We start from the raw sequence: 23,821 nt of genomic DNA, 5'->3' as shown, positions 1-23,821 counted from the left end.
TTAATAACAATCCAATAATGAATAACAACCACTTAAATAAACCATGATACTATATTAAAATTCAAGTTCATAAAATAAAATCTAATTTGTGACATATTTAAGAATAACTTTGATTAATGAAAGTTTAGTCCTAAATCAGGAGGGTGGGAGAGGAAAAATGTAAGGATGTTGTTGATGAATATCCTTGGGTATTGATTAAGAATTTTAAAAAATAAAATATTTATTATAAAAGTTATTGAAAAGTGTAAAAAAAATTAGAAATAACATAATTTTACATATTCTAATAAAAATATTTTCTTAAAAAATATCCTAAAGATATATTTGCCACAATGTAAATCTAAAATGTCCTACCTAGGTTGTCTGAAAATGAAATGGTGGGCATGAAAAGTAATAGTAATGATAAAAGGCTTAATTTTATATAATTGGTCCTTTAATTATAATTATAATTATAATTATGATTAAAAATTCATTTGAATCCTTAATTATTAAAATTTTCAATAAGATCCTTTAATTATTTAAAAAAGTGCAATTGAGTCCCTCAATTATTAAAAAAATTCAACCAAATCCTTTAATTAATTAAAAAAGTGCAATTGAGTCCCTCAATTATTAAAAAAATTCAACCAAATCCTTTAATTAATTCAATTAGATCCCTCAATCATTAAAAAGTTCAATTAGATTCCTTATTTATTAAAAAATTAATCAAAATTTATATATTTTAGACTAAAATACAAATTTCATCCTCTCTTATTTTTTCAAATTTGTGATTCTATTTTTTTTATTTTTTAATTGAAATATTTTATCTCTTACTTTTAAAAAATCAAGAATTTTAATCCCTTTATTTTTTAATCAAGATATCCTACACTTTTAAAAAATCTTTGATTTTAGTCCTTGTTATCAATTTGAGACTTAAGTATGTAGTTTTTAATTTTTTTTAACAAATTAAACTTATTAGCAATCAAATAATTTTAAAAAAATCATCTGAATAACAAATAGACATGTGTTAATCAATATTTATAAAATATAAATTGATGTTTGAATTTTTTTTAAAGTAATAGATAAAATGTTTCAACTAAAAAAATAAGAAATTAAAATTATAAATTTTTTAAAAGTGAAAATAAAATATCTCAATTAAATAATAAAAAAAGATAAAATTATGAATTTAAAAAAATAAGGGAAAAATTGCATTTTAACTTATATTTTATTATAAAAACTTAATTGTAATGCTTTAAATATTTAAAAGACCTAATTGGATTTTCAAATAATAAAGAGATCTAATTAAAGTGTTTTAAAGGATCAAATTTTAAATTTTAATAATCGAAGAACCAAATTAAATATTTTAATAATTAAAGAAAAAATGAACTTTAAAATATAATTAAAAGATGAATTAAATAAAAATGCAAAACCCCCTCACTATCGTCAGAAAAAATGTAACACTCGTACAGACTCTCTTTCTCTCTCCCAAAAATAATGGCGGTTGCATTGTGACTGATTGGAGGAGAGAGAGGGTAAAGCTATAGTAGCATTGCCACCAAGCTAGAAGTAGTAGTAGTAGTAACATGAAATGACCAATGACCATGACCACAAAGAATAACCATAAAAACTAAGCACAAACACAACCACTGCTACTTCTACTTCCCATTTTTCCATTACCGGAAATCTAACGAGCCAAACGCTGACTCTTGATTTTGTACTACTACTCCTTACCAACGCTCTTTCCTCTCTATCAAACAAACACTGATCCTTTCACACCCTCTCTCTCTCCTTGGATTCGCTGTTCTTTCTCTGAGATCTGTTTGCTTTACGACTCTGTTCCTCTTCTGGGTCTCGTTGCTCTTTCAGATTGTTGCCAAACTTGGCAGAAAAAGCCACTTGTACTTCTGAGAGATTCTGTTGTGCGTAACGAGGACTTTCGTTGAGGACTGGAACCTGGGGTGTTGGGGGTTAAGGAAAACTAGAACCGAATGAGGCGTACTGCAATTGTCTTTTCTTGTGACACTGGTTTTGGTTGAAGGTTCATACGTGTGAATATTAATGGATTGTAAGGGGCGTGAAGTACTGGTACAAATATAACAGAGAATGTTATTCTGCAGTGGGAAGGAAGGGAGAGAGGAAAAGGCTTGTTTTGTGGTGGAGGGTGTCATTTTGTGAGAATTTCGTTGCGTAATTGGTAGTGTTGTGATTGTGGACTCGATTTTGAGGTTACTAATTTGCTTTAGCCTTTTTTGCTCAAATGAGACTTTCTTCAGCTGATTTTAGTCCTCCACCCCAGGAAGGTAAACACTTCTTCTTCTTCTTATTCTTCTTCCATATTTCATTTCTTCTTTGAAAATTTCACTTCTCAACCTTTCTGAAAACTGGTTCTTGCAACCTCAACAATTCTCGGGGGATTAGAGTGTATTCTTTGTCTTAATATGTTTAAGCATGCCAATGAAGTCTTTTGTACGTCTAACATGGCTGGTTGGTGCTAATTTTTCTAGGTGGGGGATGTGGAAATTGAACCATTTGGGCCATGGTTTTCTCTTGTTTATGCTATAGCTCAGGGATCAGAAAAAAAGTTTTTGATGGTTATAAAATCTTGGATTTGGCAAGAGCATATGCCAAAATGAGTGTGTTTTTGTTGTGGGTTCTTTTTATTCCATGTTTGATGACATTGGGAGTGGGATTTTGCAGGGGAAAAACGAGTTCTAGATTCAGAACTTTGGCATGCATGTGCTGGTCCCCTTGTCTCTTTACCAGCAGTTGGAAGCCGCGTGGTGTACTTTCCACAAGGTCACAGTGAACAAGTGAGTCAAATATATATGATGCTTGATTATTGTATTTGATTTGCTACTACCCCTTGTGGACATTGTGGTAACATTCTCTTACTAATGTTGAGAGAATAAAGGTATAATGCGAATCTTGTGTGTTTCTGGGCATGAGGATGCTCTCTTGTCTCTCTTGTCTCTGTCTCCATATTGCTTCTAATTTGGAGGATGGGGTGGGGTTTACTGTTACACTTTTGTTTAGCAAAACCTGTTTTTTTTTTCCTTCACTCTGGGGAACCATGTGTGGTTTTATGCTTAACTGGTTCCCAAGCTCAATTCTTTAGTCTTCAAATGTTGAAAGGCTAATGAAGTAACTTCACTTACCTCCAACATGAACTTTTTCTGCATAAACTACATGCACATATATATCCTAACTCTGACACTTTTTTTTGCTCAGGTGGCTGTGTCAACCAACAAGGAAGTAGATGCTCATATCCCAAACTATCCAAGCTTGCCTCCTCAACTCATTTGTCAACTTCATAATATGACTATGCACGTATGATTTGTTTACAATTTTTTTTTTTATATAGTAACAAGTCTGGTTTGTTTTGGCCTCAGATTATTTAATTTTTCCATTGTTGATTACTGCACCATGTGTCTTTGATTATCTGTTTGTTTATTTGGGATTCAGGCTGATGTTGAGACTGATGAAGTGTACGCTCAGATGACCTTGCAACCTCTGAATCCTGTATGATAAGTGATAACACTGTCTTAACTCTTATGTGATAACTATTGTTACAGCTTTTATAGTTATCCAGCTTTTATCTATGGCCGTGTTTGCAGCAAGAGCAAAATGAGGCATACCTTCCAGCAGAGTTGGGCACTGCAAGCAAACAGCCAACAAACTATTTCTGCAAAACTTTGACCGCCAGTGACACAAGCACTCATGGGGGATTCTCTGTGCCTCGCCGGGCAGCTGAAAAAGTGTTTCCTCCATTGGTAAACCTTTGTGAAAAAGACCATATTACAAAAAGTTAACTTATTCATCGAATCTGTTAATTTCTCAGGTCTTAAATTTATAATTATGACCTTGCAGGATTTCTCTCAACAGCCTCCTGCTCAAGAATTAATTGCAAGGGATTTGCATGGTAATGAATGGAAATTCAGACATATCTTCCGGGGTGAGTTATAAAGCTGAGTTTCCTGCAACTTAGTTGCAAATGTGGGAATTTTTCTTTCAGTATAAGACTTCTATGTTTCTTTCTTGTTTACAATGTTTGAAATTGGCTTTTATTTCTTTTCCCTTGCAGGCCAGCCCAAAAGGCATCTACTTACAACCGGATGGAGTGTCTTTGTGAGTGCTAAAAGACTTGTTGCTGGTGATTCTGTGCTGTTTATCTGGCAAGTAACTTTATTGTTTCCTGCCCCCCAAAGTGGCATGCTGCTATATTCTGGACAACATTAATATTATTCTGCATCCCCACCTTGGAGTTTCTCATCATTTCAGTTTAGAATTTTTCCTTTGGCTGATTGACTTTTCTCCTTTAACCAGGCCATGTGACTTGTATGTCATTTGGTCTGGCCATTCAAAAAAGAATACATCATTACACTGAAAACATTCTCATTGACTTGTGGCTCAGCCTTTAAGATGTGTCTGCTTCTTATTTCTTATATCTGATTGCTTTATTAATATAATATGCTATGTGATGTTAATTCTGTTTGTAATTATGTAATATGTTATCTTGTGTAACTCAAGTGCATTTTCTTCTATAGGAATGAAAAGAACCAACTGCTTCTTGGCATTCGCCGCGCTAATCGACCACAAACTGTGATGCCTTCTTCAGTGTTGTCAAGTGATAGTATGCACTTGGGGCTTCTTGCTGCAGCAGCTCATGCAGCTGCAACAAATAGTCGTTTCACCATTTTCTATAACCCACGGTAAAATTAGTACACTTTTGTTAAACTTTCAAATCATGGAAATATTTTCTTTGAATGACATTGTTTTCTTCTTCATAAATTCAGTGCTAGCCCTTCAGAATTTGTCATACCCTTGGCGAAGTATGTTAAAGCTGTGTATCATACTCGAGTTTCAGTTGGCATGCGGTTCAGGATGCTGTTTGAAACAGAGGAGTCAAGTGTGCGGCGGTAGGTTTTTAAAACTTTAGTATATACACTTTCTTTTCTGATGTTTGATATTTTAGTTAAGGATACAGTATTACTTTATAAAACAAACATGGTTGTCTTTTCCTTGTTACAAGGCATAAATTTATAGAAAGTTTTGGCTTCTTTGGAAAAGTGATTGTGATTTTTTTCATGGGAAATGCTTTAAATCATATCATTATGAACTTAAATTACAGACATTAAATTAGTGAATTTCAATTGTACTTGTTCTGTGCTTCAATTCATTAAACAAATGGGTTTTGTTCTAACTTCTAAGGTGTGGAATATAGTGTGTAAGATGTGACTGTGTCTAAAAATAAGGCAATATTTGTATCTTGTTTGTCATGGCTTACCAAACATTGGCACATGCCACCCTAAAGTATGATCATTATACTGAAATGTAAGAGAGATGAATCTCAGTGTCTCTGCTTGATTGAACCTCTGATCCTTAGTAATGCATGCCCTAGGTGAATCAGCTGAGTGTTTGGTTGAATAAACTCTTCATTAACAGGAAAAATATGGCCAACCATTTAGTAAAGTTGGTGATACTTATTATTATTGTACTTCTGTAATACTAATATATCTTTCTTGTGCAGATACATGGGTACAATAACTGGCATTGGTGACCTGGATCCTGTCCGGTGGCCAAACTCACATTGGCGCTCAGTCAAGGTTTGTAACGAAACACTATTGATATTTCATTCAAGTTTTATAATTATATTGGCCTCAATCTTACATTTCAGGTGTAAAATTTCTCGTATGTTGTCTGTTGTCATATACAGTTTCTCTATATTTAGGAAGGATTTTAAAAATTAAAACATAGCTTTGGCTTGGATTGCAGGTTGGCTGGGATGAATCCACTGCTGGAGAGAGGCAACCTAGAGTGTCTCTATGGGAAATTGAGCCGTTAACTACATTTCCTATGTATCCATCTTCATTCCCCCTTAGGCTTAAACGACCATGGCCTCCAGGACTGCCTTCATTCCATGGTGAGCTTCTTGCCACCTTTAGGGGGCTGACAACGTTCACTATTTTTTTTTTAAATTTTTCTAGCTAATAAAATTTCAAAGAGTGTTTCATTTATGCATTAATGGAAACTCATTCTCCTTGCTCTCCCCAATTTTTCTTGCTTGAAATGCTAGCAGGCATGAAGGATGATGATTTTGGCCTGAATTCACCTCTGTTGTGGCTCCGAGACACCGATAGGGGGCTTCAGTCTCTTAATTTTCAGGGGATTGGGGTTAATCCTTGGATGCAGCCAAGATTTGATCCCACCGTGTTGAATATGCAAACAGATATGTATCAAGCTGCTGCTGCTGCTGCTGTTCAGGACATGAGGAGTTTAGATCCTTCCAAACAGCTTTCTGCTTCCTTACTTCAATTTCAGCAACCACAGAACTTCCCAAACAGGACTGCTGCTTTAATGCAGGCCCAGATGTTGCAGAAGTCGCAACCTCAGCAGATTTTTGGAAATAATCAAGAGAATCAGCATTCACCACAATCTCAGCCACAGACTCAGGCTCATCTTCAGCAACATCTACAACATCAACACTCATTCAATAGTCAGCATCATCATCACCAGCAGCAACAACAGCAACAGCAAGTAGTTGATAATCAGCAGATTTCTAGTGCAGTCTCTACAATGTCTCAGTTGTTTTCAGCTCCTCAACCTCAATCACCACCTATGCAAGCTATCTCTTCCCTGTGCCAAAATTTTTCCAATTCAAATGGGAACTCTGTGACTACTATTGTTTCCCCCCTGCACAGTATCTTGGGTTCTTTTCCCCAGGATGAAACATCTCACCTCCTGAACCTTCCTAGAACAAGCTCTTGGATTCCTATTCAAAATTCAAGTGGGTGGCCCTCGAAGCGTGTTGCAGTGGATCCTCTCCTTTCTTCCGGAGCCTCCCATTGTGTTCTACCTCAGGTGGATCAGCTAGGGCAACCACATAGTACCATGTCTCTAAATGCTATTACATTACCACCTTTTCCTGGTAGGGAGAGCTCAATAGACCAAGAAGGGAGCAATGATCCACAAAACCATCTCTTGTTTGGTGTTAATATAGACCCCTCGTCCCTTCTCATGCCTAATGGGATGTCAAGCCTTAAGGGGGTTAGCGGAAATAATAACTCCTCAACCTTGCCATATCAATCTTCTAATTATCTGAATACTACCACAGGCACTGATTCTTCATTGAATCATGGAATGACACCCAACATAGGCGACTCGGGTTTCCTGCATTGTCCGGAAGATGCAGGACAAGGAAACCCACTGAACAAAACCTTTGTGAAGGTGAGTTTTTCCAGTGGGATTATATTTTTTCAATTTAAAGAAAATAATTATTCATGTATTGCATTTTTACTTAATACATTTTTTGTTACAGGTTTATAAGTCAGGGTCCTTTGGAAGGTCATTGGATATCACCAAATTCAGCAGCTACCATGAGCTGCGTGGTGAACTCGCTCGAATGTTTGGCCTTGAAGGCGAGTTGGAGGACCCTGTGAGATCAGGCTGGCAGCTTGTATTTGTAGACCGAGAGAATGATGTTCTTCTCCTTGGTGATGGCCCCTGGCCGTAAGTCTCCCATACTTCACATGCCTTATTCTTTATTCCTCTTCCTTTTCCCTTTATATACCAAATTTGAAAGTATAGAAAGAGAGGGACTTGTTTTGAATCATATGGTAATTTCCTCTTCAGAAATAATGGAATAGCATAAACTTGTATTAAATTGCTTTTTGACTTGGAAGTGGTGATGCTTTATATGTTTTGGATTTAAGTATCTTCATTTTTTTTTAAAATCTACGATCATGCCCTTTTTTTGTACATATTTGTCACACATTCCTTATCTTATGACAGGGAATTCGTAAATAGTGTATGGTGCATAAAGATACTTTCTCCTCAGGAAGTGCAGCAAATGGGCAACAATGGCCTTGAGCTGTTGAACTCGGTTCCAAATCAAAGGCTCTCTAATGGCATCTGTGATGACTATGTGAGCCGTCAAGACCCAAGAAATTTAAGCACTGGGATAACAACTGTGGGGTCTTTAGACTACTAATAGTCTGTACTTCTTCTATCATGTTTAATATTATTACCCTTGCTTCTCAACCCTTAGTGTACGGTTGGAAGCACCTTTGCCAAAATGTAGTTTATATAGCCTACTCTTTAGCCTTTGGATTTTGTTTTCCTGCTTTTTCCTGCTAGGACAATTCATAAACTAATACTGTAACTATATGGCATCTAGTCATTGTGCCAGCTACAATATATACGATACTTAATCCGTTAGGAAATCAATGCGTGAGATAGCTTCTCTTAACTTGTACGGAACTTTACTTTCTAGTTTGGTTTTGGCTTAAATGTTTGGGGTGTATGATTTGACTCATAGTATACTAGGCAATGGAGTGGAGGTGATGTTGACCCTTGAGTTTTTGTGTCATCAAGATATTCGTGTGGAGTATTTATTTAGTTTTGTTGATAATTAATCTTCATTAAAAAAATTTAATTAATTAGTTTTAGTTTGATTTTTTATTTTTATTTTATCTTTTCATTTATAAAACTTGAATTCGAGATTTTGCTCAAGGAGTTGTTAAACTTTGAAGAGTTTTGATTGAATTGTTTGGTAAAATCTATAATTATGCATGAAGATAAATAGTCCAATTAAGATGGTAGATGATGTTGGAGTACTTGACATGGTTGTGTAATGGATAAATGCATTTGAAAAAAAAAGGAGGATGTGACCCTTTGACAATGAAGAGGACACCAAAGCCATGTGATGTGTCTCTCTGATCATACAGGGATGGAAAACAAATCACCATGTCCTTCTATTAATGTTAAAGTGGCCCGCTTTTGTCGTGTTCTTGGTTTTGGACATGCACCCTTTCACCTTGGCTGGTAATGCTTTTGCTTCATCAATGGCAAAGTGAAAGCTGTGTGCATTTGTCCATTTCGATATTGCATAATCATATATGCCCGCTTCATGCTCTAGTGTCCCAAGTATTTGGAATATGTTAATAATCCAAATTCCTCGCTGCGTTGTCTATGTTCACGTTTCATGGAATGGAAAACATGCAGAAATATCATTGGTTCCTTAATGCATTGGTTACAAGTTGAACTTAATAGGATAATCATTGTTAAGATTAAAAAAAATTGAATTAACAACTTGTACTAATTGATTCAGGAATTGACTAGCCCATCATTAATGGGAACTGTAGGGGTGGTGGCTGGGATACCAACTGTACATGAGTTATATATCTGACTTTTTTTTATTCATCTTTCTCTTTATTAATGTTAGGTATAAAAGTGAATAAAATTCAATGAGAAACGCGGGCCTACCTCAAGATCTCAAGATCTCTCTATATAAATAAATTTTGCGAGTCATTGAATAGTCAATTTTATAATAACCATTAGATATTTTTATTTATTTATAATAATTGTATTTAATAAAAATTAAATTACTCACATTAATGCTATAAAGTATACAATTTTAATAATTAAAAATAATTTTTTTATATTTTTTATATTAAGCAATAACATGCTATTTATTATATGATGTTAATAATTAGATATTAATTTTGATAAATTAAATATTATATTGTTACCTATGCACATATTTTAAATTAGTTACTGTAAAACATATTTTAAGAAAAATAATAATTTAAAGTAATAATTTTACAAATACATATTTAAATTTAAAATAATTCATAACATTTAATAAAAAAGGATATAAACTAATAAATAAATTAATATGTATATGTATATATATATATATATATATATATATATATATATATATATATCAATATAATTTATTTTTTAAAATATATTTTTCAATCAAAATTAATTCTAGTAATGATTTAAAAGTAATGAGAGTAGTTGATGAGTATTTGAGTTAATTTATTCAAATCATAATTATTATTAGAGATATTATAATAATAATATATTTATTTTAAAAATAATGATATATCATTAGTTTTTTTCATTCTAAAAAAATTAACTTTCAAATGAAAATATATTTAACTTTATTATTTTATTTTATAAAAAATCTAAATATTTTATAGATATATAAATATATAAACATTATAATAATAACACTGAATGCTATATTAATATTTATTGTTAATTTTATTAAAATTGGAAACTTAGTTACTTTAAAATAAATTTTATAAAAATATTAATTAAAAGTACTTATTTTATAAATATGTTGTTTAGTGTAAAATAATCATAATTTTTTTATTAAGAACTAAGAATATAAATTAAGAAATAAATTATTATATATATAAGTATAATTTTTATCAAAGTAGTTATTAGAATATATTTTATGAACAGTTGTTACAAATAAGAAGTTTATATATATTTAGCTAATTTTAACATAATATTTTAAAAAAGTAATAAATTATATATATATATATATATATATATATATATATATATATATATATATACTTATTTTTGATATAGAATTATAACAATTATATTAATAATAATCATTACCTTTTTATAATGATAAATTAAAAAAATAGCGAATAGAGTTCTTTTAAATTCATATATAATGATCAATTTTATTTTAATAATAATAATAATAATTGATAAATTTCATTGTAATATTTTAATTTAAGTGGTAATGAGATTAAAAATGCATAACTTCAACAATATCTCATAGTCATAACTAATATTTTAAAATGATTATAATATCATTTAAAAATAAAAGTTTTATTTTTACAATAAAAATATTTAAAAAATATTAATTACAATCACACAAAATTTAAGTACATTTAAACATAACATTCACAATAACAAAAATAAATACTCAAATTTAAATAATTATAAACTTATATTATATATATATATATATATATATATATATATATTTAATACTTGGAGCAAGAAGAAATAAAAATTATTTTTAATAGGCTTAGTATTAGAAAAAACATCTTCTCAATTAAAAATATAATTAATTATCATCCTCAGTTTTAACAATTATATTTAATATTTTAAAATGAATTTTATTAATGTATATTTTTTATATAAAAATTAAATAATTTAATCAAGTATTGCATTATTCTATGCTTATGTCTAACGTGAGGATATTAGATAAAAGAAGTCGCAGTTAAATATAGGCCAAATTTTGAAAATTCTTATGAGATTTTAACTTAACAACTTGATTTTTTAAATGTTTTCATATTGTGAAACGTAATGTAAATCAATCCCTTTTTCATATGTAAAATATTCAGTGTAGAAAGTCAAAATGAACGGTTTGATAAATTGAATGAGTGAGAGTAATTCAGTTTTGAATTATTAGGATATTTTCTAAAAATTATATATGATTGATGGGGCTTTTTGTATGAGTCGTTTGTTTGAACTTAATAAACAAAATAAGTTTAGAAGGTGCTATTTTTAAGTCACGGAAAAACACAAACAATTTTCTTTTTTGTGTGTTTACCCTTATTGAAAAATTTAAACAGTTTTTATAGTTTTTTTAAAATTTATTTTAATTAATTTTTTCTTATAAAAAAATGAACAAATGAACTAACAATGTAAACACTAATTGCAGCATGTTTCTACATTTTTTTAAACAAATTTTAAGTGAATTTGACGTAAAATGTGGACTTTTGACGCAGATCCAACCACATTATTACCCAACTGGATACGGATTCCCTAAAGATGAATAAATAACTGCATGGATTGTTGTTCAATTTTTCACTATCCAATAATTTTTTATTATATTTTTCCATTAATGTTTTATTTAAGTATATATATTAATGATTGAGATTCTTGCAACTGAAAAAAAAAACTGCAGGAGATCTTGATCCTTGCCCAACTAGATTAGTAGATACACAAAATTACTTATATAAATAAAAATTCAATTTTATATGATATCGGAACAAAATTGAACGTACGTACGACCCCAAAATTTTACATATCTAAATTATTCTTTACCATAAATTTGTTGGAAAAAGAAATTCTTAGAACGTGTTGATGTCGGCAGAGATTGGACAGTGAGAACTTCATTCTCACACCGTACATATATGCAGTGCTAGCTATAATTCATTTAATCATTTTAGCTTCTACTAGCTTGTCTTTTGAAAATTGTTTCACATTTTGAATGAATGGAAGGAGTTAGGAAGGGGATGGGTAGAAGGAGCCTACTTTGGGGTTACCTTTTTTGAGTTGCGGCACTGGGAATGGTTTTTTTTTTTTTTTTTTTTTTTTAACTAATTAGGGCAAAATTTTACACAATTTTTTAATTGGGAGTATATTTTGAAAAATTATTCAAAACGGACTGGTAACAGGTATTACGACTTCTAACTCAACACCTGTTATGATCTTTTTTTTATTTTGTTTATTTATTTAACTAAAGTCGTAAAATTATTTACAACTCAGTTTAAATTTGTTTTTATGAGTCGTAACACATTTTTTTTCCTTTTTGTAAACCTATTTTTTTTTAATTTATAATTGTTTACGATTTTATTTTATTTTAAATAAAAAATTTATTTAAATATATAATAAATAATATTAAGTTAACTTACTTATTAGTATATTTTTTATGATTTTATTTGATATGTTATTATTTTATTTTAATATTTTATTATTTAAAACATGTCATGATGCAAAAAATCAACATATTACTATCTCGCATTATATTCGCATGTATATTCGAGAAACAGGAGAATTTGAGGTTCAATAAATTATAAATACGCGACTTGATCAACGAGTAGTGACATGCATTGTCAAATTGAATGAATGATCGTGTGATTGTGAACAATTTCAAGCACTTCGACTACCTTGCTCGCATGCAATTGCAGCGTGTGTTTTTTGCAATTTAAATTATGATGACTTTGTTGATCCTGTATACGAGTTGAAAAATATTTTTAAAGTTTATCAACATCATTTTCATTCCCTTGGAAGTGAAGACACATGACCTCAATATTTAGGTCCGTATTTTATGGCTGATCCTTTAAAACGACGAGACACATCAAGCAGGTCAGCCACTACTCGAATACATAATGAGATGTACGAACCAATTTTAATTTCAAATAGGTATAAAAAATGCTCATTATGTAGAAGTGAAGGACATAATCATACTAATTGTCCATATAAACAAGTACACGACTAAAATAATTTATAATTTTTATGTTTTTCTTTCATTTGTATTGTGCGTTTTATATTAATGTATTAATTATATTATTTTTAATTTTTATTGATAGATTATTTAAACTTTAAATAAAAAATATTTAAAGTAAACTATATTAAAAAAATATATAACATGTTTTAAATAATAAAACATTAAAATAAAATAATAACATATCAAATAAAATCATAAAAAAATATAATAATAAGTAAGTCAACTTAATATTATTTATTATATATTTAAATATATTTTTTTATTTAAAATAAAAATAAAACTATAAACAATTGTAAATTAAAAAAAAGGTTTACGAAAAAAACAGGTTTACCAACAAAAAGGTAAAAAAAATAAAATAGATTTACGACTTCAAAGTGATAAATCTTTAAAAAATTAAAAAAAGGTTTTACGACTTTAAAATCATAAAACCAAAAAAAAGAAAATTTTAAATTAATGAAGTCATAAACAATTTTATGACTTTAATTTTTTTAATAAAAAATTTACGACTTTAAAGTTGTAAAAAAAAATTTGAATTGAAGTCAATTAAAAAAAGTAAAAAAGAAAAAAAATCATAATAAATATTACGACTTACTCCATTTTGGATAATTTTTTAAAATATACCCGTGATTTAAAAATTATGTAAAATTTTACTCTTAATTAGTAAAAAAGCCGGAAATGGGGTGAGTGATTAAAGAAGTTGGAGTTGAGTACAATATAGTTGTTTTCATGCATGTTGTGAGGCTCCCTTATTTGTTGGAGCTTTTTTTTTTTTGTCTGGGTATGGAATGGTGACCAGGTAGGGCACTATCTACAATAATAATAATACTAGTAAAAAGGTAGGGTTTGCCTTTCCACCCCCAACGACCTAACGCCACCCTTTTTATTAAATTTTTAGGTGGGGAGTTAATTGTATTCTTGAACTAGCATAGCATAGCATCAATTCTATCATAACTCACCTCTTTTTCTTTTTGTTTCTTCGAACTGACTCTACTCTCTGTCTTTTCTCTGTCACCCACAATATGACCAAAAACGTTTTTACTAATCTCACTTAACACGTGCACACACATGCAATTTTTTTATAGTCAAAGACTAATTATTAGTATTATTAATTTTTTAGTAGAGAAAATCAAATTTATGACTTTTTTTTTCCTTTTTGCTTTCTTTCTTAATCATTATACCCATCTTATATTTCCGTCCGCGCACAGACACATGCCACAACTTATCTTAATTTTCTTGTTTTGCCCTGTACAAAATCCATGCTGCACCCCCATTCATGTGTCATAAAAATATTTCCTTAAGCATCCAATAAAGTTACGCAACTATTATATTAATTATATCTAAAAAATGTTTCAAGTTGTTTTGGGATGAATGACAAAAGTATAGGAAATTGGCAATGCAATAATATATGTTGAAAAGGTAGTGAAACAAATTGGAATAATGAGTCTTGTGTACGTACGAGAGGTACGGATTCTTGCTACGGAGGGTCCTTCTGTGGCTTAATTAAGTAGCAATAATGTATGTTATGGAAAGGATTGGCGTTTGAGAATGGGAGGCCAAAACATGTTACTTTGGGAATGTCATGTAATGTAGTACGTACCCTGTTCAAGTTATGCGATTGAGGCATTTCAATCATGAGTTAACTAAATTATGATTTACGAAAACTAGATAGCGATAGAATGTTATAAATCATTGAAAGAAATAAGAAATAATGCCAAGACTGATTTATAAAACATGTGAGGAAAGTTCAAACGCACTTCCGTGCGAGTTATACCTACTTTTACATAATTTAATAACTTTTACTTTATTAGAAAATTCTCTATTGAATTAAAAGTTCATATAATATAAATCTTGTATGCAGAATTTTAAATTATTTAGAATTTATTTGATTTGTTATTCATGGACATCAAAATTAATATAAGAGTTTAATCTTAATACATTCTCAATGTAATTTCTTCCCCACTGTCATCTAATTAAAATTAGTATAGAGATGACTAGTTATTATAGAAGTTAATCATTTCTAATTATATGCCAATGCGTAGTTAGATGGAATTTTTTTATATTATTATGTTAGTATATTTTAATTAAATTCTTAAGATTTGGAATTTCTAATATATAATTTTGAAATATATGAAATAAGTATCTTTTTAAGACTTGCCAAAAATGATCCAAGTAAATTTAATGGTTGGATCGATGAATACTATATTTTATACAAAGTTGGTGTTGATGTATATATTATATATACACGACTTATACCCATCTTATTAATTTTCATAGTTTCCTCTCACATGGTGAGAATTTGTGTACTTGGGTGCTTGTTACCTTGTAGTTTAGGGCTCTACTCCATCCCCATCCATTGGCATGGTCTCCCAATTGATGAACCAGGAATCCAATCTTATAATGCCAGTTTAGAGCCTTTGGGCCACAAATTTATGCAAAAACTCTTGAAAAAGAATACCCCAGTTGATAAAAAAAAAAATAGTATATAGGTAAGAATATCTTTCTTTTCCCTGCACGTATCCTCGTTCCGTAAATAATTTAATTGGAGACACGATTAAATTAAATGTAAACATTTCTTCCAATAAAAATTTAAACCTTGATTAATAAGAATATTAGTAATAACTTCAAATTTTAGTCTATTGATATTGCGATGCACTGAAAATTAAATTAAAAGTGATTTTTTTTTGGTATACAATGGTAGTATTAAAATTAGAATATAAGATCTTAAGTATATTACTCAAATTCTTCCGATACTAAGTCATCTTAATGGATTAATCAAACTGACCTTGTTTGGAATGAAAAGATTTTGATTATCCAAAACAAACCAGTTCTTCATCTATCAAATGACTCAAGTGGAGACATCTTGCAACCGTGAGAGTGATGAAATTGTGTTTCATTTAATGCAACAACGTTTAATCAGTGGAATTTGATCTTTTCATTGTTAAGTGTAGAGTAAAAAAACATTTGAAAAAATTTAATCAATTACTATATGGAGGGAAAAAAACAAGACTTTAAAAGTTTAAAGTAAAAAAAAAGATATAAAATTAATTTTTCTTAAATTAAATATTGGAAATATTTAATTAGAAAAAAAATTTAAAAGACCAAAAATACTCATAATTCAAACTCTAAAAACCAGAAACGTGATTAAATCTTAAAAAAAAGAAAAATCTAATTTCATGCTTAATTCCAAATTATAAGAAAGCATAGGCTAAAATTTTTCCTCTTCCCCTTTTACTTGCGCCTTCTGAAAAGTGGAGGAGGCTCATGGGCCACAAAGCGGTTTGGGCTTCCGGAAGACTGTGATTGTGTCTCTTGGGTTAGGGTTTATGAGGTGCACTTGCAATGCGTTTTACAATTTACATCACATTTCGTTGCGCCTCTGTTCTCTGTCACTGCTGCGTCTCTCGTAACCATGGTGATTACTCATTCCCTCTTATCATATAGCTCTCTTCTTTGTTTTCCAGTTTCCGTTATTCATTTTTATTCGAGTTTCTTCGGAAAATTGTTGGAACACCTATTTGAGTTTCGATTTTCTGTTGAATTATTTGGTGCGAATAAGCTAGGTGAAGGTAGGGTTTACATGTATGTTAGTGAAAGTGGAACACAATGTTGCTGATAGAAACAAAATTGTGAGTGGGGGCGTAATTAGATTCGGTATTTGTTGGGTTTTACTCTGATTTAGGACTTTGGATTTCAGAGAGATCAGTGTTTTCTTTCCCCCCGCAATTTCAACATTGGCTCTTGATTGTGCTGTACGATCTTTATTCATGGATGTGGTTGTTTGTTAATTTTGTGTAGTTAGGTTGCAGAGCTTATTGTTTTGTAACTGTGTTTTAATTTAGTCTTGGTTTGGGGTCAATGTTTATGGAATTATTTGCTTTTATATAGTGTGAATGTTTTGAAATTGCTGTTAATGCCTGCGTGGTACTTTCTACGCAGCCTAAGCAAATCCACGAGATTAAGGATTTCCTTCTCACTGCTAGAAGGAAGGACGCAAGGTCGGTGAAGATCAAGAGGAGCAGAGATGTGGTTAAGTTCAAGGTCAGATGCTCGAAGTACCTCTACACACTTTGTGTGTTTGACCCAGAGAAAGCTGATAAATTGAAGCAATCTCTTCCTCCAGGTTAGTGATGGAAATTGTAGTTTAGGATTTTATGTTTATGACAGAATAGGGTATCCAGTTTTGACTCTATGTATTCCAAATGCCAATGGTGATATTTCCATAACAATTGCAAAGAATTTGGATTAGGGGATTTGCATTCTTTAACAAACTAAATTTTAGACTGCTATTATGTAGTTGTGTATATCTTTTAGCAACAATTGTTGCCCTTTAATTATTTTAGTTTGTGTTACATGGTCTTGGTTATTTTCTGGCACTACAGCTTATAATACTGTTGATGTTTTTTTTTTTCCAGGTTTGAGTGTTCAAGACCTGTAAAGGTACAGGGCGAGAGACCAAGAAGAAGCAATTCATTGATTCTTCTGAACTTCGTTTCTCTGTAGTTGAAACTTGAGATTCTTTTCAGTTTCTTTTATTTTTAGATCATTGCTAGGACATGGTTGTTTTCATCTGTTTTGGAAAATGATACTTGAATTTATGTCTAATGGATTATTCTAGCGCTGTGGAACTATATACACGAATTTATTGTATGTTTTAATTTTAATTGGTGTTTTCAGTCAGGCTACAAGCCTACAATTATCAGATACCCTGCCGTTTTCTGTGATAACTTTTGGTGGATGGAAGTGGAAGAATTGAATAATAGCAACTAATAACTTAACTGATTTTCTACAAATAAATTTAATAGAGGCGGTGCATTAGTGTTTTCCCATCTAAAATTTGACTATGGTCGTCAATTGCCATTTAACTGCGAGATCTTTGCTTTTGCTGGGCAGTGGCACATATCAAGTAAGGAAAAGAATAAATATGTATTTTTAAAACCTACGTCCGAGTAAATCTTGTTAAATATGCAAGCAAACTTGTTTAATTCAAAGTCTCAAAGTAAGCTTTTGATTAGGTGTTAGATATGTTTGATCAACAATTCTGCGATATGGATTATACGCGAAGTACCACCTCGGGGATTTAATATTTAAAAATATAAGTGAGGATTTTTATGTGGGACGTTGATTGAACGTAATCCAATGCAAAGTAAACTTCCACACTGTACAATTGCTAAAGATCTCTTTGTTGTACGGATATAGTTATATGGGTGCTAAAATAATATTTGTTTTTAATTCTTTAGCACCTTTTATTTATTTTGGGAAGCCAAATTTAATCACAGAATCAAGGAAAGTTTAAGGTGATCAAATTCATGTTTGAGAGTCCTTCTAGCACCCAAACAAATGGTAGTACCATACACGAAACACCAAATAAGGCAAAATTTAGACACGGTTTCTTAGTTTTTATGGCCGAAATGAAAGGCTTTTTTAGTAATTTATGCTGTCTTTTGACATAAATCTTTATGATGCAGGTTACTTACTGAGAAAAAAATTGAATTCTGATTACAGAACGACTCCCATCTAAGTTTTATCTATCTTATTGTTCTTGCTTCATTTGTAAGACATCAACTAAATGCTACATAATAAAGTTTGCCTTCATCTTAACATATTGGCTCGCATTCATCTTAACATGTTTCTCCTAATATTCTTAGTATTTACCATTAAGTGTTGAGGAGCAAGCAAGACATCAACTAAATGCTAGATAACAATAAAGTTTGCCGAAATAGAAAGCTCGAGTTTTTTTTTTTAAAAATGTTCTTTGTACAATAGAGGCTAGGGATAATTAGGGACATAAATGAGTTGAGTTGAGCTTAATACTTAAGTTTAGGTTTGATTTGTGAAAAAACAAATTCTCCTACTTGAATTGAGTTTAACTAAAAACTTGAGCTTGACTTGTTACAAAAATATTAAGGTTGAGCCTTTCATGATCTGTCTAATTTGTGATTCTTATAATTAGGGCCGGAAGAAGTATCTGAGGCAAGCAAACTGTTCTTCACAAATTCGGCTTCCTTGAGCCTTGAAGGTGAAGTTCTGGTTGAGTTACAGTTGGATCCATCCTTCTTCCTATGATAGCGAAGCCCTGTAAGCTTCATCCTGCTGGTGTGCAATTAACCCTTCATTTGAGAAAATCTCCAAACTTTGGACTATATAGCTTTTGCCTAAACCATTTTTCCAAGAGAAAACTATGCATGACATAAACAATGGTCGGTTCCCACCAAAAGGCACACCACAATTACAACCCACAAAAGAGAAACAATGGTAAGTGAACTCTGCTCTTTTCTATGTGTCCATTTCCCTAATATCTTACTCCCTTCCCTACGCACCCAACACATAACTCAAGTCACTATAAAAATAAATGAACAAAAGGCAGAAATTTGAAACCGTGCAAGATAAAATTATGTTTTCGGGTGCATAAAAATTTAGGCTGAGGAATGGTTGATAAGTTTGAACTTAGAAGTTTAGGATAAAACCGAAAGTATGCTCTCGTGCATGGTATTCTATGCACATCTTTATCACCAGAAAAGAGAAAGCAATGTGAGTAATGTGACTGAACTTAAAAATGATAAAATTATCTAAATCGCATATATGATAGTTATACGAGTGAAATTTTCATTCTCGACAAAATCATTTTTTCCCCAAAAAATGCCTCGCCACATTTTAGGAAACAAGATGGAATACCAACAAAAGAAAATGATAAAATTGAAAACAAAATCATTGCTATGAGGCTTAAGCTTAGAAGAGCAGATAACTTGTGCATCTCATTTTTGTTGTATTCCACGCTCAACAAATCGTAACATAAGGTTATCAGCCTCCACCAACTTACCATCTAACACTAGCTTCTTGCTCACTTTCTCGCACAATTTTAAATCAGGAGTTAAATTACGTCTAAACATTCGACAAGCCACTTTATACGCTGATATGGCAACCCCTTTTTTCAGATAGCTTTCCATCAGAACATGGCACGTATTAGCATCAACTTTTGATGCTGTTCTCAATACTTTCCCCAGTAGTTTCTCAGCCTCCTCAAGGTTTCCAAAATCACAAAGCTTTTCAATAACCTGATTGTATACTGTTCTAAATGGCTGCCTTTTGAGCATTTTTTCCAATAAGTTCAACATATCATCAACTCTACCCCATTGAGAATAACGGTGGATAACCGACCTGTATGTTACAGGAGTTGGATCCAAACCTTTGCTGAGCATCTTTACAATCAACTCAGCTGCCTCATCCAGTCTACCTTTCTTTCCCAATGCATCAAACAATGCCGTATATGTGACAGCATCAGGATGTTTGCCGCTTAAGTACATGTCATCTAGCACGGATAGAGCAGCTTCCATGTCACCAATCTGACAAAAACCATGAATTACAGTAGTGAAGTTTACAACATTAATGGCACACCCCTTATTCAGACATTCCTCTAAATATTTTTTAGCTTCTACTACTTTCTGATTTTGACAGAGAGACTGTATTAGCAGGTTAATTTCAACTGGAGTAGGGAAAAAGCCTTTTTCAACCATTTCCCTGGTCAAATCACACGCCTCGGACAATTTTCCCTCCCTACGGAGCCCATGCATCACGGCACCATAAGTGATGGCATTTGGGGTCCACCAATGCTCCTCACTGACATTTATCATCTCTCTTGCCTCTAATGATTTCCCACTGTGACAGAGGCCATTCAACAAAGCTGTATATGATACCGTATTTGGCTTGCATCCATGTTTGTACATCTGCTGCAGGATCTTTTTTGCTTCATCTATCCTCCCCAAGCGGCAAAATCCATCAACAATAGCAGTATACGTAACTACATCAGGATTACATCCTCTTGAGTACATATCAATCACTAAACTCTTTGCCTCATCCATCCTCCCCTTTTGACAGAATGAGTGAACTATTGCACTATACCCAACCTTATCAATGTGGAAACCCTTGTCTTGTGCTTCCTTTAGGAAAGCAAGAGCATCATCTGCATGTCCATGCTTTGAAAGCATATGAATAAGTGTATTATATGTAACCTGATCTGGTATTAAGTTACTATTCCAAACCATTTTCTCCATTAAACACTTCACCTCTTCAATTTTTTTCTCCTTACAGAGGAAACCCATCACAGTATAATAACTAACTTTATCTGGAGGGCATCCCTTGGATGGCAATCCTGCAATAAGCTCCAATGCATCTTCAATCCGATTTAAATCACAGTAACCCTTGATCAAGCTGTTGTAAGTGACAATATCTGGTTTGATTCCAGTCACCTGCATTCGTTCCAAGAATTTCAGCGCCTTTTCCAATTTACCACCCTTCACCAAAACATAGATAGTGGTGTTACATATAGACAAACTAGGCTCAACCCCAGCTTTCTGCATCAAGGTCAAAACCCGCAACGCATTCCTCAACTTGCCTGCACGACTATAAGACACCATCACATAGCCAAAAGCTTCAGGCGGACATTCAATTCCGCGGCGTGTCATAAGCCGAAGAACACGCCTGGCACCTTGGCACAATTTGGTCTTGCTAAGGACATCCAGCATTGTGTAGTAGACAACAGGGTGATGACTGTAGCGCCATTGACGATCCGCCCAATAGAAAAAATTCAAAGCAACACGTTCATCAGCCTGAGAGCGCAAAACAGCACAAACAAGTGGGGGCTTGAGGCTTCTCAATAAATGCCTCAAGCGTCCTTCAAAATTAGGGTTCCAAGCAGAGCTCAGCGTGATTAACCTACAAACCTCCCTCACCACAGGGTGTCTAAATTCACTGTCACCAATTTCAACTCTTGCAATACTTTGTGTCTGTTTATCGTTTTTACCATGAAAGGAAGTGATAAACTCAAGACTCTCATCATCATCACTAGACCCCTCTCCTTCTTCACCCTCCTCTTCTTCTGCCCCATCACTAACACTTGCAGAAAAACATAAGCTTTCTTGAAAACCAGGACCCACTTTCCCTAAATCATCATTGATATTCCTAAAGTTACTGCATTTACTCTCAGTTTGATCTCTGAGATTAGCGGTTGAATAAGAAGCAGAAAAAACAGAATTTGTTGCAGAAAAAAGGGACAAAGCAACAGAGGAGAAATAGTTAGCATGGAAATGGGAGGCTAAAATTTTTCCCAGTAAATAGTGATTGAACCTCAGAAGTGGCATGAGTGAAATGATGGATGAAAACCGCGAACACTTACCTCTGATTGAAATAGGTCAAAATGAGTGTAAGAAAGAAAAGGATGAAAATGAAATCAGCAAATTGAGCAAACTAACATATTTTCGAAATAGGTGAAGACTGCGAGCGAATCAACAAACTCAGGTAGGAGAGAACTGAAGACAGCCAAAGGAATACTAACGTCAAATGGTTTAGTTAGACCTTAGACGGCATTTGTTGTTATTATTATTTTTTTTTATCAGTAACTTGCCCAATATAAATTTATTTATGTCTTAATTATGATTGTAGTACCTTAAATCAGGGTCTATAAATATTTACATTTTTTAGTCTTTTATATTATGACAAGGGCATTAATTTTTCAAATTTAAAAGATTAAAAAAACATTTTTATTTGAAAGATTAAAAACAAAAGAACAGTATCTCTAATTTCTTTTGGTTACATAAACAAATTTCTACTTTGAATCACTAAAATTATAATTTTTTTTCTAAGCAAAAGGAAAATTTTCTAAATGCGAACAAAACACAATCATTAATGACTAAAAATATAATTAAACCTTTATTTATTTTAAATTTAAATATATTTTTAGTCCTTTAAGATTTAATAATTATTTTTAGTTCTTCAAATTTAAAGTTTTTTTTTAGTTTTTGAAATCTACAAAATACTTCTTTTAGTCTATTTTCACAGCACATGGAAGAAAAAATTTGCAATTTGTGATAATTTTTTACTTCTAAAATTTGATTTTCTATTTTACATTTTAAAATGCACTTTTTGGTGATTAAAAATGATCATAATCAAATCATATAAAATCGTATTTTGTAATTTAAAATAAAAAATTAAATTATGGAGGTAAAAAAATGTGAAAAATTATAAAACTATTATTTCTTGTTTGACTCACACTTTACTAAAGGACGAAAAAAATATTTTACAGATTTTAGAGATTAAAAAAAGTAACTCCAAATCACTAAAAAAGAAAATGACTCTATTTATGAGACTAAAAATATATTTAAATCTTTATTTTAATTACAAGTTATTTACTTATTTTTCTACACTTTTTTTGATTTTAAATTACTGTTAATTGTTAATTACTAATTTGGGAAATGGATACATGAGTAGTAATTAAAATATTGAAATAAAAGAAATATTACACTCTTCTAATAAATTTTTTCATATATATTTTATTGTTGATTGACATTTGTTGAAAATCATAATTTTCTTATGAGTTTCATTACTTATTTAATTTTTTTTTGTAATTTATATTTTAAGATAAATTTTAATAAAAAATGTGTTGTTAGTACTCTTTGTTTGAACTAATATTAATTTCATTTTTGGTTATAAAAATAAAAAACAAATTAACATTTTCAACTTGTCTCAACCAGCTTTAGACGGTGGGTTGAAATAGTTCTAAAATCCAACCCACCTAATGATCTAAAAGTTATTGGTTATGGGAGTCCACTCATGGGTTAAAATATTAGGCAACACTTATTTTCACTTGCATTTAAATGAATCAAAAGAACATTTTTATTCAAACCTTGTATATTTTGAAAATGGCTTATCAGATCATTGTTCCTGTAACAAAGTCAATCCGTTTAAGCAACCCAACCTAGCTCAATCTCTACCTATCATAGTGAAAACAACTATCTTGCCGTATGA

The 23,821-nt window shown here is 31.5% G+C and overlaps 3 protein-coding genes across 5 annotated transcripts; 2 read left to right on the top strand and 1 right to left on the bottom strand.

Moving 5' to 3' along the window:
* The first annotated feature begins 1,418 nt into the window (after positions 1-1,418).
* On the top strand, positions 1,419-8,218 carry LOC100796447 (auxin response factor 6). Of its 3 annotated transcripts, none has more exons than XM_003546018.5 (14): positions 1,419-2,273; positions 2,671-2,783; positions 3,202-3,300; positions 3,436-3,492; positions 3,588-3,743; positions 3,841-3,925; positions 4,055-4,145; positions 4,518-4,682; positions 4,767-4,889; positions 5,501-5,576; positions 5,746-5,893; positions 6,050-7,197; positions 7,289-7,479; positions 7,762-8,218. In XM_003546018.5, exons 1-14 carry the CDS (start codon positions 2,231-2,233, stop codon positions 7,958-7,960), a joined length of 2,694 nt encoding a protein of 897 aa, XP_003546066.1. In that variant the 5' UTR covers positions 1,419-2,230; the 3' UTR covers positions 7,961-8,218. The 3 variants fall into 3 exon arrangements, with proteins under 3 accessions (XP_003546066.1, XP_006597509.1, XP_006597510.1); XM_006597446.4 differs by having other exon boundaries at positions 6,047-7,197; XM_006597447.4 differs by lacking the exon at positions 2,671-2,783 and having other exon boundaries at positions 6,047-7,197.
* An 8,030-nt stretch (positions 8,219-16,248) lies between these two features.
* LOC100795924 (60S ribosomal protein L38) lies at positions 16,249-17,685 on the top strand. Its single transcript, XM_003546017.5, has 3 exons — positions 16,249-16,436; positions 16,961-17,144; positions 17,437-17,685. Exons 1-3 carry the CDS (start codon positions 16,434-16,436, stop codon positions 17,457-17,459), a joined length of 210 nt encoding a protein of 69 aa, XP_003546065.1. The 5' UTR covers positions 16,249-16,433; the 3' UTR covers positions 17,460-17,685.
* A 1,091-nt stretch (positions 17,686-18,776) lies between these two features.
* LOC100802835 (pentatricopeptide repeat-containing protein At1g09900) lies at positions 18,777-22,387 on the bottom strand. The gene has a single exon (XM_003547146.5). The coding sequence runs from the start codon at positions 22,156-22,158 to the stop codon at positions 19,777-19,779; it is 2,382 nt and encodes a 793-aa protein (XP_003547194.1). The 5' UTR covers positions 22,159-22,387; the 3' UTR covers positions 18,777-19,776.
* Between the last annotated feature and the right edge of the window lie 1,434 nt (positions 22,388-23,821).

Source organism: Glycine max, chromosome 15 (assembly GCF_000004515.6).
Source record: "Glycine max cultivar Williams 82 chromosome 15, Glycine_max_v4.0, whole genome shotgun sequence".
NCBI lineage: Eukaryota > Viridiplantae > Streptophyta > Magnoliopsida > Fabales > Fabaceae > Glycine > Glycine max.
This window is presented reverse-complemented; position numbering and strand designations above follow the sequence as displayed.